The 17,055-nt window shown below is 40.1% G+C and overlaps 1 protein-coding gene across 2 annotated transcripts in view; it reads left to right on the top strand.

The window, feature by feature from the left end:
* The window catches only part of FLT3 (fms related receptor tyrosine kinase 3), a 119,014-nt gene that overhangs the window by 34,636 nt on the left and 67,323 nt on the right, over positions 1-17,055 (top strand). Inside the window, exon 1 of one of the 2 annotated variants that reach the window (XM_070577862.1) lies at positions 5,817-6,306. The exons of the other annotated variant lie outside the window; for it this stretch is intronic. Coding sequence (XP_070433963.1) covers positions 6,264-6,306 — 43 coding nt within the window. The 5' untranslated portion in view covers positions 5,817-6,263. Of the gene's footprint in view, positions 1-5,816; positions 6,307-17,055 lie in introns of those variants that run through there. 2 annotated transcript variants of the gene reach the window in all.

Genomic DNA, 17,055 nt, shown 5'->3' with positions numbered 1-17,055 from the left:
GATCCCAGGATAGTAGTATCACTTAGTGTCTTCCTGGAAATGTAAATGGGTCTAGGTTGGTTCTTTCAGTCCCCTTCTCATAGGCCTACTCTTTACTATTCCATTTGTCTGAAGTGTGTTAATTAGCTGAGTGTTAAGACTTTCTTGATTTGCTAAAACACTATCCTTTCTTTTCAGTTTTGTTTTTATACTCATTATTTTATATGTTCGTGGTAAGTGAATTCATGATTTCTTCCTTGAGCCCAATATTACTTAGCAGAATGTTTATAAGCTTCCAAGATTTTGAATTTAAATTTATATTATTAATTTTTGCTTTGCGGTCGTGTGTTAGAGAGTATAACATGCTTTTTGAGATTTATTTCTGTGGCCCAGTATGTGATCAATATTTATAACATGTCATAGAAGTCCAAAAAGGAGATATTTTCTCTGTTTGTAGGATATAAATTCAATAAAGATATGTTAACTTTTTCCTTGTTAATTATGTACTTCAAATCCTCTATGCCCTTAGTTTTTTTTTGACAATTTAAGATGGGCCAAGTAGTTGTTACAACAAACACCACCATCTTCATAAGCTGTCTTTTTGTGAACTCCTTCTTTTACCTCTTGAATCATCCATCTCTCTCTGCTTCAAAGTTTATGCTCTTATCAGACTTCTTTGGAATGGGAATAATAATACCTAACCTATGGGATTATTACTAGGCTTAAGTGAGAGAATGGTTGTAAAGTGATTAGTACAGTGTTTGGCACATAGTAGCTGCTCCAATCGTAGCAATTATTATGCTGAGGCATCATGGTCAAAAGCATGGGCTATGGATGCAAGCCCATCTGAATTCCAACCCCAGTCAGTCTCCATTAGCTGAAAGGCCTTGCACGTGCCACCTCATAGCTCTAAGGCTTAGATTTCTCACCGGAGGAAACAGGTCCATCTCACTCCTCAGGCCACAAATCAGAGATAACCAGTCTGTGTTTGGGTGTACATGTGCTGCTTTTCAGTCATTTGGGTATGCATATTTGTATATAATTTTTAAAAATCTAAACAAGTCATACTACATAGTTTTGTATCTTTTTTTACCTTAAACTCCTTGAAAGCATAATTTTCAATGCCCCCCATTTTTGTGTTAACTTCTAAAATTTACCCATGTTATATTTCTTTATGAAAACATAATATCAAGTTGAAATCTATTATATAGCAAATAACTGATCTCTAGGAGAATCATATGGATTAATTTCTAGGTACTGATTTTGAAAGCTATCTGTTATGGGTTGAATTGTGTCCCCCTCCAAAAAAAAAGGTATTTTGGAATTCTAAACCCCTGTACCTCAGAATGTGAACTTATATGGAGATAGGGTCTTTATAAATGTAATCAAGTTATAATGAGGTCATGGGTGAAGAGCAGAAGCTGAGGAACGCCAAAGATTCCCAGCAAACCACCAGAAGCTAGGAGTGAGGCATGGAACAGATTCTCCTGCACAGCTCTTAGAAGGAACCAACTTTCACCTAGATCTTGAATTTCTAGCCTCTGGAACTATCAGACAATAAATTTCTGTTGTTTGGAAGCCACTCAGTTTGTGGTACTTTGTTACAGCAGCTTTAACAAACTAATACATTATCTGTTGCCAAGAATTCTAAGAGATGATTATTTTGAAATCATCTTAGACATAAATGAAGAACTGTCAGTTGGCACAAAATTCTGCCATTGGAATTTTGCACTTCACCTGTGTGCCGCCAAGTTTGCATCTTGGAAACCGTTTCCAGGGTTATGCTATAGTCCATCCCATTTAGGTGAGTTAATAAAATGACAGTAAAGAGCAGCTGATGATATCTAAGGGAGGATAGTTATCTTCTGAAATTCAGGCTGTCTTCACTAATCCATCATTTCAGTCTTTTTCTCCCTCAAAATCTTTTTATTATAGAAAATTTCTAAGAAAAGTACAATGAGCTTATTTAACTATTGCTCAAGTTCAATACTAGTCACACATGGTAAATTCTGATTCCTCCACTCAAACTTCCCAAATCAAATTATTTTGAAGAAAATTTCAGACTCTATATGATTTTTAACAGCTTTATTGAGATCTAATTTACATGCCATATAGTTCACCTATTTAGTGTACAATTTAATGGTTTTTAGTATATTTACAGAGTTGTGCAACCATGACCATAATCTAATTTTAGAACATTTTCACCATTCCAAAAAGAAACTTTGTACTCACTAGCTGTCATTCCCTATTCCCCTCTCACCCTTCCCATTTCCTATCATTTTATCTGTAAATATTTCATATGCACTTCTAGAAAGATAGGAACTATTTGAAAAATACATAATACCCTTAACACATAATTTTTTAAAATAATAATTAGTTAATGCCAAAGATAAAATTGGTGGCCACATTTCCCAATCATTTTATATAGTATTTTTTCAGTCTGTTTGCTTGAATCAGGACCCAAATGAAATCCTCACATTGCACATTGCGATTGCTTGATATACCTATTAGATTTCTTTTAATCTATAGGTTATCCTTCCAACTCTGTCTCTTTTTTTCTTGCAAATTTTTGTTGAAGAAATTAGGTATTTGTTCTATAAAGTTTCCTGGGGTCTGGAATTTTCTGATTGTATTCTTGTGTCATTGTTTACCATGTTCCACTGTCCGCATATTTCCTATAAATTGATCGTTGGATCTGGGATCTTAATCAGATTAAAATGTTGTTTGGATGAGACTACTTCATAGGTGGAAGTGTTGTGTCAAACTTCCTTTTCTTTTACTGTGAAATACTTCATGCAGCAGTGGATAAAAATAATTACATGTTTAAAAGAATAATAATAAAATGAAAATCCAGCACTCACCACAGAGGTTAAAAAGCAACAGAGCGTTGCCACTACCTTAGAAATCCTGTTTGCCTTCCCTACGTAAACCTCTTTTTCTTCCCACTCCATACCAGAGGCAAGCAATATCCTGACTTTTGTGATGATTATTCTTTCACTTTCTTTATATTTTATGAATATTTTCCTAGAGAGAATATTGTTTGGTTTTGCCTCTATGCCTATTATTCTATGACTTGCTTTTCCCCCCTCCACATTATGTTTTTGAGATTGTTCCGTGTTGTTTCAGGTAACTGCAGCTCATTAATTTTCACTGTTATACTATATAGTATTTCAGTGTATGACTATACCACAGTTTATCTGTTCTTTTGTTAGTGGACATTTAGATTGTTCCCTGTTTTTTGTTATTACAAACAGTAATGCTATGAACATTCTTGCATGTGTCTTCTGGTACATATGTGTAGAGTTTCTCCAAGGTGTGTGTGTGTGTATATATATATATATATATCTAGGGCCAAGTGTAGGGTATGCACATGTTTACCTTTAGTAAGTAATTTCAAATTATTTTTCAAAGTGCTTATACCAACTTAGACTCCCACTAGCAGTAGATGAGAGTTACTCATTGCTCTGAATTCTTGAAGCACTTGGTATTGTCAGATTTTGTCAATTGGTGGGTTCAAACTCTCTATTAATAAACTATATGTAAAATTGTACTATATAGTTGATATTTAAAATGAATTCACAGGAATCTTATTCCAATATTCCTTTTGCTTGTCCCTTATTTTCAGGAAAACATAAAGCTTTGTATTTTAAAAATGACATAAAAGCGTTTCACCTATAGGTTGTCACTGAAAATATGTCACGATTTTTGAAGTGAGAGAGGGGGATATTTGTGTAATTTAAGGTCTGCAAAGATGTTCATAAGATGAATGACCACTTACTCACAGCTATGTAGCAGCTAAGCATTACGATGCAGAGAATCTAGATAAAATATATCCCTGGTATGGCTAATGCAAGACACTCCATTCAATCCAGAAACAAACTTACTCTTCTCTTCCCATTTCTTCTTTCGTCTCATTCCTCCTGGTTGCATCTTGCCCCTTTAGGAGCTTCTTTATAATAGGCTTCATATCATGAGCTCTGGAACCAAATTTTACACTGTGGTGTGCCCACCTACCTGTGCAATTCGGGGCTCTAGATAATGTACCTCCCTTAGAGTGTTGCCATGAGGAATAAATTAGGTATCATATTAGGTATGACTCTCGGCACACCTTAAACAATGATGAGCATTATCTCACCTTCTAAATGTCAGCCTATACCTTATACTCCAAAATATTTCTGTCCATAAAATTTGCTCTTTCTAGAATTATTTTTCTCCACCATTTTCCAGGGAGAATCAGGTGCACATAGCAACCATTCCTAATTTCTACCTTCTTACCACCTCTTCTCACAAAGACTTCCTGCCTTGTGTCTAAGATTTTTTGAAAAAGCAGCAATATCTTCATGACTTTGTGTCCTTGAACAGTGCTCCACCCAAGCTGATATTTTGCAAACTTGCAACCATCGGTTTCTTCTAAAGTTTGCAGTCATCAAGCTATAAATCAAAGGTATGCATTAGATGTTGGCAATTGGAAGTCTTACTAGCCCACTTTTTTCACCATTACCGGCCTGCCCCACTGCTTCCATCTCTTCATGTCTCACTTAATTCACGCCTCTTCCTCTAGTTCTGTGGCTGACCTAAGGTAGACACTTAAAATTTTTTTAACTTTTAATTGTGGAAAAATGCATCTTAATCATTTTTAAGTGTACGTTCAGTAGTGTTAAGTACATTCGCATTGTTATGCAACCAATCTCCAGAACTCTTCATCTTGCAAAACTGAAACTCTGTACCCATTAAACAATTCTCCATTCCCTCTTCCCCAAACCCATGGCAAACACCATTCTACTTTCTGTCTTTATGAATTTGACTACTCTAGGTAACTCATATAAGTGAAATCATACAGTATTTGGCTTTTTGTGACGCGCTTATTTCACTCAGCATGTCCTCAAGGTTCATCCATGTTGTCACGTGTCAGATTTGCCTTCATTTTGAGGCTGAATAACAGTCCCTTGTATCTATAGACCACATTTTGTTTATTCACTCATCCATGAATGGACACTTGGGTTGCTTCTACTTTTTAGCTATTTCGATTAATGCTGCTATGAACTGGGTGTACCAGTATCTCTTCATGACCCCTTTTTCAATTCTTTTGGGTGTATACTCAGAAATGGAACTGCTGGATCATGAGGTACTTTTTTTAAAAAAATTTTTGAGTGACTGCCATACTGTTTTCCGTAGTGGCTGCACCATGGTAGACACCTTTAAAGTTTCTATCATGCTCTAGAGGGGAAAAATTATTGTACTATAGACTATAGTCAAGGAAAAGGATTGTACGGCCAAGAATGAACACTGCCAATTATTATGCTTTATTAGAAAATTATTTAAAATAACTGAAAGAATGGAATTCCTAGCATTTAGAGACATATTATAAACCATTTGATCCATTCCCTTCACTTACTTGTCAGGTGGCCTGTGAAAGTCAAAAGGCTAGTTAAGGGAAGAATCAGAACTGGCCTCCGGTGCTTTCCCATATTCAACTGATTGCAAAGAAAATAATTTTCAACTTGAAATATTATGCGATGAAGAACAAGAATTACGGAGTAGCTAATTCAAAACAACCTCTGCGATGCAGTGTTTTGCTTTTGTTTCTACGGCTGGTTTTTAGCCTCTCTAATTCCCGTGGTTAACATTGAAACCGGGCCTGTTTTTCTTGCTGCAGCTGCTCACTGGGTCCTGGGCATCCTAGGAGACGGAGGGGAAGACAAAGAAATCCAGTCCGCAATTAGGATCCACCGAGCGTGGACCCTCTGCTCGCCTGCGCGCCGGCCGGAGCCGCCGGTGTGTGGCGCGGATTTAGCTCCCATCCTAGGGCCTCAGAAACCCCCGCGCGCCAGGAGGACGGTTTCTGGCTCTCTGCTGTCCCTACACTCTGGGATCCAAACGAGAGAGTTCGGGGACTCCAGGGGGCAAGGCAGCTCTCCTCCTCAGCCAGAGCCGCGGAGCCGATGCGACTTCCCCGGCGGAACCGCGCCCAATCTCCCCCGCCACAGTCGGGGAGCCCCGGGCTCCGCGGCGCGCGGGCTGCGGACCACGGCGGGCACGTGGGCTCGGCCGCAGCGCTGCGCCAGGCACCGGCTCCCCGGCTCGGCCCAACCTCTCCGCTCCCGCCTCGGCCCCTGCCAGTGGGGAGAGAGATCCTCCCCCCTTCCACTTTGCACCAGTCCGAGGGAATTTGCGGTCGGTGACGCGCATCCTTAAGCGAGCCACCTGCAGCGCGGGGCGCGCCGCTCTGGGCGGCATCGCAGGGCTGGGCCGGCGCGGCCTGGGGACCCCGGGCTCCGGAGGCCATGCCGGCGTTGGCGCGCCGTGGCGGCCGGCTGCCGCTGCTCGGTAAGGCCCTGCTCGCCCGCTCGAAGCCCCTGCAGCCCCCGGCGCTGCCCTCGGCCCCCACCCCGCACCGTGGACCCGGGCGCGCGCCTTCTCCGTCCCCGCCGCCTCGCTCCTCCCCGCGCTCGCTCCTTCCCTCGCTCCCGCGCCCCTCCCCTCATTCGCGCCCTCCCGACTCGCCCAGAACTTGCCCGCGGCCCCTTCCCTTCCCTTCCCACCCCATGTCCTCCTCCTCTCTCTTCTCTGTCGTTGCTGCTTGGGCTCGGGCCGCGGTCCCGAACGGCGGGCCGGACTCCGCGGGCGGCCTCACCGCAGCGCTGCCCGGGGCCGGGGCCGGGGCCGGGGCCGCACCGCCCTTCTCCTACCCGCGCGCTCGGGTGGTGGGCCGGCCGGCGACGGCGGCGGCCCCGAGGTTGGCGCCAGGTGCCCGAGACCTCGCCTGGCCCGACCCTGCATCCCGTAGATTCCCGGGTGGCGCCTGTGACTCTTCTTTTGAGGTTTTGATTTATGGAGTGAACTCTGATGGGAAAATGCGCCCGCGTTCTCCCCCCACAGCGAGCCATCCCGAATAACGACCCCCACCTCGGCCGAATTTCGGTTGGAGCAAAGAATAGTTGCTTTGGAAATGTTATGCAAACATGATTTACATATTAAAATACTGGCTGCCCCTTCCGCCTGTACTTGATTTTTATCCTGGCATTAAACCCCAAGAGGTTTTTCAAGGACTCAGAGGACTGTACCCAAGTAATCTACTGGGTACTATAGTTGTTACTGCAAAAAAAAAAAAAAAAAAAAAAAAAAAAATTCCCTTAGGGTCCAGTTGAGGTGAAGGAGTCAGAGTTCTGGGAGCTGGGCGCCTCGGTTCTCTGTCTTAGCTCTGCAACCTTGGGACCAACACTCACTGCCCGGGCCTCAGTGTCCTCTTCTGTCCAGTGAGGGAGTCCAGCTGTGTCTCCACCAGCTCCGGAATTCTAGGATTCTAACTTGAAGTCTCTGTGGTAAATAGAAAAAATATTTGCAATATAGACGTGCAGGAATTATTTCCAATAGTTTTTGTTACAAATAATTCTGAATTATAGAGTGAGAAATGTAACGTAAGGGGAAAATGAGTGGGGGAAAAAAGCCCTTTGCATTTCTTAAACTTTATCTTTACTAGTTGGTAAATATGTACACTTCAGATGTATAGTACAATATGTTTTTCAGAGTCTATTAATACAATAAGTTAGCTTTCTGTTATGTATGACATTAAGCAGTAGGTGAATTTTTCAGTAGCATACAAAGACTTTCTAAAAGTATAAAAATCAGCACTTGCAACTATATTTAAGCTGCATTTGAATTCCTTTATATTTAGGAATGATGTCAGAAATTTCTACATCTCCAGATTTTTCTAAATGAAGTATAATTTGCATACAGCAAACATTCACACATCTTAACAATACAACTCCATTACTTTTTACATATTTATATACCCACGTAACCATTATCAGATCAAGATCTAGAGCAATTCTAGCTCCACTCTCCCGTAGTCAATACCCCTCAAAGGGAGCCACCATTCTGACTTCTATTACTGTAGTTTTGCCTGTTTTTGAACTTCATGTAAACCAAACCATATTACGTACTCTTCTATGTCCGTTTTCTTTCACTCAACGTTGTGATTAGGAGATTCAACCTTGTTCTCAGTAGCAGTGGTTCTATTTTTTTTTTTTTTTGATTCTTGGGTGCTATTCCTTAGTGTGAATATACTGCTCATTTATCCATTCTATTGTTGAAGAACATATGGATGGCATCCAATTTTGTGTAATTATGAATAATACTGCGGTAAACATTCTTTTACATGTTTTTTTGGTGGACATAAACACCCATTTGTCTTAGGATTATATCTATGAGTACAGTTTCTGCATCACAGGGGAAGGCGTATGTTCAGTTTTGGTAGATATTGCCACTTTTCCAAAGTGGTTGTACCAATTTACATTCCCACTGGCAGCGTATGGGAGTTCCAGTTCCTCACGTCTTTGCCAATCCTTGGTATTACAGAGTTTCTTGAGTAAAGAAGCGTAAAGCGAGAAGCTTAAAAAGGAGCAGTTTAAAATGTTTAAAAGATTTGAACTCCTTGAATTATAGCAGGCAATCCCCATTTCCCTTATATTGTGGGCTCTACCTTTCATGAATAATGGTGAAGCTTTCTAAGTAGTGTTTCAGGAATGGAAACGTATTCTCCCTGGCCTTAATTGCATTCCTTATTGATACTGGAGAGGAGGAGGAGGGCATCAATATTTCCGTAACTATGACACTACCTTGTTTATTAGTGTCAGAAAACTCACATTCAGAACCTCGGATCACACATTTCAGTTGCCATCCCCTGCCCTATTGCCTATCGTACTTTATTTGCCTTTTTGTGTACTGCTAGCCTAAGGGGGAATGGTTCAGGAGGAGGAGGAGGGAAGGGATGCTAGAGAAAGATTGGTTTGGATTGGATAGGACATTAGATCTGGTGACCTGATGTTAAGGTCCCCTTCAATTTTAAAAGTCTAGTTCTAATTGTTGCTGTCATCCAAGCATAGATTGGCTGTTTATTTCTTCTTAGGTACTTCACATCTATCTACAGTAAATTATCCTCTTAGGCTTACTTGTGAACTACTTGCCTTCCGTTAAAGAATAACTCTACTTTGCATAACTAAAAAGGCACTTTCAGTAACTCTTAGTTATCAGGAAAGATTTTGTTGTTGTTATTGAATTCTCCTGTTGTTTAACTGAAAAACTACCAGGCTATGAGATCTTAAGTGTGGAGGGGGAAGACTGACCTAGATCCCAGGGAAGACATCAGATAAGAAAAATGAAGAGGAAGCATACATGAGAAAGAAAAAAAATTTTTACTTGACAAACTTTTATTGAATACCTATTTCTGTGCTAGCCACAGAAGATGAAAGAGCTGAGGATGGGGGAACTTACGTATAAATAGCTAATTCCATTCTATTTAGGAAATGCATGCTCATGGTCTTTGCCTTTCCCCAGGAAAAGCATTTCAGCACGAAGCTTGCTTTCAGTTAAACCTTCCAACACAGTTATTATGATCACTAAATATCTATAAATTAAAAATAGCATGCTTCAATGAAGGAAGCTTCAATCAGGTCAGAAGAGGAATCCCAGATTTTTTGTCCCCTAAAGCTACTTAAACATGGGTATACTGAATTTAATAGTTGCGAGAAAGAAACTGCTCTTTTATTTAAAATAAAACGAATTGACTGTTCCAGAGTTAAATACGACCATCTTTTAGGCTTTGGGAGGCAGTAATTTTCTAAATGGTTCTTTGAACAAACTTGTTGACTACAGTTGACTCCCAGAGAGCATTCCTGTTTGCTTGAGAACCCCACAGGATGGCTCACCTTCATTGCTTTCTTCACAGTTCCTTTCATTTCTCTCATCTGGTCATTCTCTAATGAAACTCAGAGAACAGTGTGACAAGAGCTCTTATTGATAAATTCACTGTTCAAGATTACCATCTTGTTGACTTCCTAGATACCCGCCAGATATTGCCTTAATCTTTGGGTAAAGACTGATTTGACACAAAGCAAATAATCTCAAAAGTATTGTATTTTATCATTTTTCTTGATTTTAAAAGGACCTTGCAGAGAATAGGAGTAAGAAATTGGAGAGGGGAAATTGAGGGACTGAAAATTAGCTTCGCCTGCTCTGTAATCTGCTTAGGTTGGTCTTGATGCTATGCTGTATCCTTCATTCACTCTGAAGTAGCAAACTCTTGCAAATCTCACAGTAGGTGTTTTGTCTGAGTAGAGCTTCTTGGTTTTCATCAGGTGACTTTGTGATCTTAAGGTTTTTACCCTGACTTCCAAAAACTTTAGCCACTTCTCAATTAGGTAGCTGTAGTTATGTGGCTGAAGATTTTTCTGTCTTTTAGGGGTCTATGAGCTTTATATCTTAGTGATTTAATTACCTTTGGTTGATATCTTCTTTGTCTATATCATCAGTGGTCCTCAAGTGATAGAAGCTTTTGTCGAACTCGCTGATGGTCGTTAATTTGAATCATGCAATTCTGTCCTATGGGTACCAACACATGTGGAGGAAATTTAAAAATATATAAAGTACACACACACTGTTCTTTTGTGGCTAGAGGAATTGCATAAGATCTTAAAAGAGGAACTATTGTTATTTTTTAGGTTAAACAGTAAAAATATTTTTTCACTGCTGTCATTATAAGGTCAATTGGTAGCCAAGAACCCTCTAAAGAATTATGTAGTCTACACTAAAACTGGATATTGTCACTATTTCTTTAAACTATTGTGTTTTGATTAAGCTATCCACTGAATTCAGTCTTCAAATACGTTGCTATTTGAGTTACGATTTTCCTAATGTTAGAGATTCCGTTCTCGGGGGCGATGCAGAGAGATATATTAGGGCTAACAATACAGTTAGGAAACATGTGTTCTCTGCTCTGGCACGGAATTTCTCTGCACTCAAGTTCCTCATTTGTAAAAAGGAGATTAGCAGTATCTCACCCCTTCATCAGATAATGCCTGTAAAGTACAGCTGCATTCCTTGCTGGGCAGGTGATTTGCAGAAAGAGAGCTGTATAAAATCTGAAGAAATCATTAGGATTTAGAGTCACAGGGCATTCCTCCCTCTCTCCCTCCCTTCCTCGACACTTTTGAGCACTGTCTCTGTCCAGGACTTGTGTTAAGTGCCACAGAGTACTGGTTCCTGCCGTCTAAGAGCTCACAGTCTAATACTGGGGGTCTCGGCAGGAAAGGGTCAGGCTTGTAAAAGGAAAATTGCAGTGCAATTTTACAAATATGCACAGAAGTTGAGCCTCTAACCCTGACTGAGAAAATAAGACAAGGCTTCCAAGAAGAGGCAATGCCAGAGCCATTACTAGAAAGATAAGTAAGAGTTGACAGGGAAAAGAGAGGATCAGACATTCCAGGCAAATAGGACAGCAAAGAAAAAGGTACAGAGGTAAGAAACACGGAGTGGATGGAAAACTCTTACATTCCAGGTTGCTGGAACACAATTTGTAAGGCCTCCACAATTAGAGTAACTACCATTTTGAGAGTTGTAACTCAGAAAGTTGTTTGAAGACTGTTCAATGGAGAGTTTTAAGAAATTCAAGGTTGCCAGAGGCACAGTGTGTGATGTGTAAGGAGTGTTTTAGTGGTGCGGTAAGGGGCTTGGACTTTATCATGTAGACCAGGAGACTCTGGATGGAGTTCAGGGGGTCCATTGTATCCCTCAGGGTGCATGTGTATCGTGCACATGCACGTGCACAGGCATGGTATTTTTTTGGAGAGAAGATTAATTGTTTTCATCAGATTTTCAAAGGGGTCTGCAACTCAAGAAAGGGTAAGGACCATTGCTGTAGGTTGTTGAGGGTTTTTAAGCAGAGGAGTGAGACACTCTGGTAGTATTTTCGAAAGACACTCTGGTGTCTGTATGGAGGATGGATGTCAGGCCGACAGGACCATGGCGGGGAGGCCAGCTAGGATGTCGTTGGCAGTAGTCCGGGCCAGAGATGATGAGGGCTTGAATCGGCGCAGTGGTAATAGAGATGCAGAGCTGTGGATGGATTTGGGAATTATCAAGAGGTTCAAATGTCAGGGCTTGGCAACTGCCAGGATAATGGGAAGTGAGCGAGAGGGAGGACTCAAAAATGACTTCTGGGTTTCTGGCTTTGGTGATGGTGGATGTGTTGCCACTAACTGAGAAAGAGAGAAGATAGCGGAAGGAGTAGGTTTAGGAAGGAAAAAATGGAGTTTAATCTGAGTCTAAGGTTCCAAGGGGGCCACCCAGATACATAGCTGTACACAGAGGCGGTATGAATTTGGAACTTAGGAGCAAATAGACTGTAGTTAGAATCATGAGAATTTACAGAAAAAGAACATAGAAGGAGTGGAGAGGATATGACCTTAGGGCTGCCCAGTTCTAAGAAAAATACACTCATGTGTGTCTCCTTCTCTCTACTCACAGCACTACTCACACTGAACACTTCTGGCACTTCCGGCCACCAATGTATGTGTATGTGTATGTGTGGGTGGGTGGGTGTGGGTTTCCCCACTACAAGCAATTCTCAAACACCAGCTGAGTGTTCTACAAGTTATCTCAATTCTGACACCGTCTACCTGGAGATAGCGTCAGATCCCACAGGCTGAGTTCAGGCTCCCTCTTCCCCCACTTCAGACACCAATTGCAAGTCCAGCTTGTCAGCCGAGCTTGTGTCCACAGGCTGTAAATTCGAAGTCCCCAGGACCCTCTCAAGTTCAATTAATTTGCTGGAGCAGCTCTCAGAACTCAGGAAACATTTTACTTACTAGATCACCCGTTTATTATAAAAGGATGTAACTCAGGAGCAGCCAGATGGAAGAGATGCATTAGGGCAGGTTTGTGGAGCTTCTGTGCCCTCTCAAGGAGCCACTCTCCCAGCAACGCCATGTATTCACAAACCCAGAGGCTCATCAAATCTCTGCTGAAGAATTTTTGTAGAGCTTATTCTCAGCCCCTGCCTCTTCCCAGTGGTCAGTGGGTGGGGCTCAAAGTTCTTACCCTCTAATCACTTGGTTTTTCTGGTGACCAGCCCCATCCTGAGGCTCTTTGCGGGGCCCCACCTTAGCTCACCTCATTAACATAAACTCAGGTGTGCTCAAAGGTTATGCCTTATGATTAACAAATGACACTCCATCACTCAGGAAATTCCAAGGGTTTTAGGAGCTTTGTGCCAGGAACGGGACTGAGACCAACTATATGTTTGTTATATTGCACCAGTCTACTGCTCTCTTTGACCAGTTGAGGAATATGGGGCCCAAAGAGGTTAAATGACTTGCTAAAATTCAAAGTTATCAAAATGGATAACTCTCAGAAGAGAGACTTGGAACTCAAGTCTCCAAGTCTTATCCAGTTCTCTTTGCCTCACAGGAGACCTGACTTGGAGGATTTGAAAATGAGGTGACTTGACTTTCTTGATTTGTTTTATAATGTCTAAATCCATCACACTTTTAGTGGAGTAGATTTTACTTTTACGTAAAATTTATTTTAAATTGGTGCCAAATTGTTTTCTCCGCCAACCCTCACCCCCCACGCCAGTCCTGTCCCTTCAAAGTAGACCACTTAGGGAGCCCTTTTCCAATTCCACCGTTGTCCTCCTTACTCAGAAGGGTTTTGGAACTGGACTCTGGGAAGTGCTGCTAGGGTTTTGAAAGGGATTCTCAGAAAAAACCTTAATATTGATTATGGCAAATTCTTTCTTTGATGTTTTTAAAAGTCAGGTTTATTGAGGCACAATTTTTCATATAATAAATTTCACCCTTAGTGTATGACTCCATGTGTTTAACTAACACATACAGTCACATAACTACTACCACTATCAAGATATGGAACATTTCCATTCCCCCCAACTTCTCTTATGCCCCTTTGTAGTCACTCCCACTGCCCACCCCAGCCCCTGGCAACCAGTAATCTCTTTTCTGTCTCTCTCACTTTTCCTTTTCCAGAATGTCATTTAAGTGAAACTCTACAATATGTAGCCTTTCGAGTCTCTTTCTTTCACATAGCATAATTATGTCAGATTTATCCATGTTGTTATGTATATCAGTACTTTTTTCCTTTCTATGGCTGAGTAGTATTCCATTGTATGGATGTGTCACAGTTTGTTTATCCATTAACCAGCTGAATTCATTTGTCTGGCAATTATGAATAAAGCAGCTATAATATATATATATATATTTTTTTTTTCCTCAAAGATTAGCATGTGAGCTAACATCTGTTGCCAGTCTTCTTTTTTTTTCTTCCTCTTCTCCCCAAAGCCCCCCAGTACATAGTTGTGTCTTGTAGTTGTGAGTGAGTCTGGTTGTGCTATGTGAGATGCCACCCCAGTATGGCCTGATGAGCGGTGCCATGTCCATGTCCAGGATCTGAACCAGTGAAAACCTGGGCCACTGAAGCAGAGTGCGCGAACTTAACCATTTGGCCACCAGGCTGGGCATGCAGCTATAATATTTGAATATAGATTTTGGTGAGAGAATAGGTTTTAATTTCTCTTGGGTAAATACCCAGGAGTGGTATTGTATTGATGGATTGTATGCTAAGTGAATGTTCAACTTTATGAGAAACTGCCGGTTTTTCAGAGTGAAATTACCATTTTTCATCCCTGCAAGCAGTATATGAGAGTTGCAGTTGCTCAGCATCATAAGCTTGGTATGATCAGTTTTTTTGTTTTTGTTTTTGTTTTATTTTGTTTTAATTTTTATTGAGATTATGATAGTTTACAACTTTGCGAAATTTCAGTTGTACATTATTGTTTTTCAGTCGTGTTGTAGGTACACCACTTCATCCTTTGTGCCCACTCCCTACCCCCCCTTTCCCCTGGTAGCCACTAATCTGTTCTCTTTGTTTATGTGTTTAACTTCCAAATATGAGTGAAGTCATACAGAGATTGTCTTTCTCTATCTGGCTTATTTCACTTAACATAATGCCCTCAAGGTCCATCCATGTTGTTGTGAATGGGACGGTTTTATTCTTTTTCATGGCTGAGTAGTATTCCATTGTATGTATATACCATATCTTCTTTATCCAATCATCAGTTGATGGGCACTTAGGTTGCTTCCACATCTTGGCTGTTTTTGTTTTTCAACAATTCTAATAGGGGTGTAGCAATATCTCATTGTGGTTTTAATTTGCGTTTTTCTAATGAGTAAAGATATCGATCATCTCTTTGCATGCTTAATTGCCATTTTATATTTTGTTTGGTGAAGTGTCTCCTAAAATCTTTTGCCCATGTTTTTATCAGGATGTTTGTTTTCTTATTATTAGGTTTAAAGTGTTCTTTATTTATTAAGGACTTGATATAAGTCCTTTATCAGATATATGTTTTGGAAATATTTTCTCCCAGTCTATGGCTTGTATTTTCATTTTTTAAACAGTGTCTTTGAAGAACATAAGTTATTAATTTTGATGAAGTCCACTAGTGGAAAAAAAATTAGCCCTAGACTAAATACTGCTCTGGTCCCACCTAACCAACCTTAAAAACAAGGCCTGAAAGGAACAAAGTGTTTACAATGAACTTAACTGCATCCTGGAAAAAAGTTCAAGAATATTTAAAAGAATACAAAAATATCTGACACCAGGTAAAATTCACAATGTCTGGCATCCAATTACAAGTTAACAGACAAACAAAGAATAAAAATTCAGCCCATAATAAGGAGAAAAATCAATCATCCAAAAGGGACCCAGAAATGATATAGTGTATAGCATTAGTAGGCAACAACATTAAAATAGATTTATAACTACTCTGTTCCATATATTCCTGCAGCCAGAGGAAAGATTGTACATGTTAAGCAGGGGCATAGTAGATGTAAAAAGTCACACAAATTGAACTGCTAGAAATGAAAATTACAGTTACACTGGATGGGATTGGTAGTAGATTAGACATTGCGGAAGAAAAGATTAGTTAACTTGAAGACATAGCAATAGACACTCTCCAAAAGGAACAGATTAAAAAGACAAAATAAAATGAACAGGGAATCAGTGAGCTACAGGAGAACTTTGGGTGGTCAAATATACATGTAAATCTGCATATGAATGTATCTTTTTTCTCTGAATGCTTTTAAGAGTTTTTCTTTATGATAGGCTTTAAGCAATTTGATTATAAAGGACCTTTTGTAGTCTTCTTCCCAAGTCATGTGCTTGGGTTTTGTTGGGCTTCTTGGATCTGTAGGTTTATCATTTATATCAGATTTCTAAAATTTTCCTCCTTTGTTTCATCCAATATTTTTTCTGCCTTCTTTTCCTCCATTCTCTCCCTCAAGGATTCTAATTACATGTATATTTGACCACTGAAAGTGAGTAAAATATAAAGACTTTTTTTTATCATTTAACTTTAAAAGATACTTTACTGTTTAAAGCAAAAATAATAACAGTGACTTGGGTTTATAACTTATGTAAAAGTACAATGTCTGACAATAATAGCACAAAGCCTGAGAGAGATGAAACGGAAATGTACTGCTGTAAGGTTCTTATATTATACATAAAGTAGTGAGAGAGCACTTCCAAGTAGACCGTGTTACAGTGAAGATGCATACAGTCACGCATCACTTAATGACTGGGACGCATGCTGAGAAATACATCATTAAGCAATTTTATCATTGTGTGGACAACAGAGAGTGTACTTACACAAACCTAGATATGCTTGCACACACACCTAGGCTAGATGATACTAATCTTATGGGACCATCATCATAGATGCAGTCCATCATTGACCAAAATGTCATTATGTGGTGCATGACTGTCCCGTAAACCTTAAAGCACTTGATAAAATAACAAGACAAAAGCATTATAACCATTAATCCAAGAGAAGAGATGAAGTGGAATAACAAGAAATACTCAATTATTCCCCAAAAAGGCAGAAAAAGAGGAAAAAGGAATTAAAAAACAGATGGGACAGTGGGGAGGGAGGAGGGCTGAAGGGGTAACAGAACACATGAGTATGGTGAGAGATGGTAATTAGTCTTTGGGTGGTGAGCATGATGTAGTTTACACAGAGATTGAAATATAAATACACACACCTAAAATTTATATAACGTTGTAAACCAATGTTACCTCAATTAAAAAAGAAAAAAACAGATGGGACAAATAGAAAACAAAGAATAACATGGTAGATTTAAACCTAGTCATGTCAATAATCTCATTAAATTTAAATGATCTACATATCACAATTAAAAGGCAGAGGTTATCAGATTTGGTTAAAAAAAA

The sequence above is a fragment of the Equus przewalskii genome, chromosome 16 (genome assembly GCF_037783145.1).
Source record: "Equus przewalskii isolate Varuska chromosome 16, EquPr2, whole genome shotgun sequence".
Taxonomy (NCBI): domain Eukaryota; kingdom Metazoa; phylum Chordata; class Mammalia; order Perissodactyla; family Equidae; genus Equus; species Equus przewalskii.
This window is presented reverse-complemented; position numbering and strand designations above follow the sequence as displayed.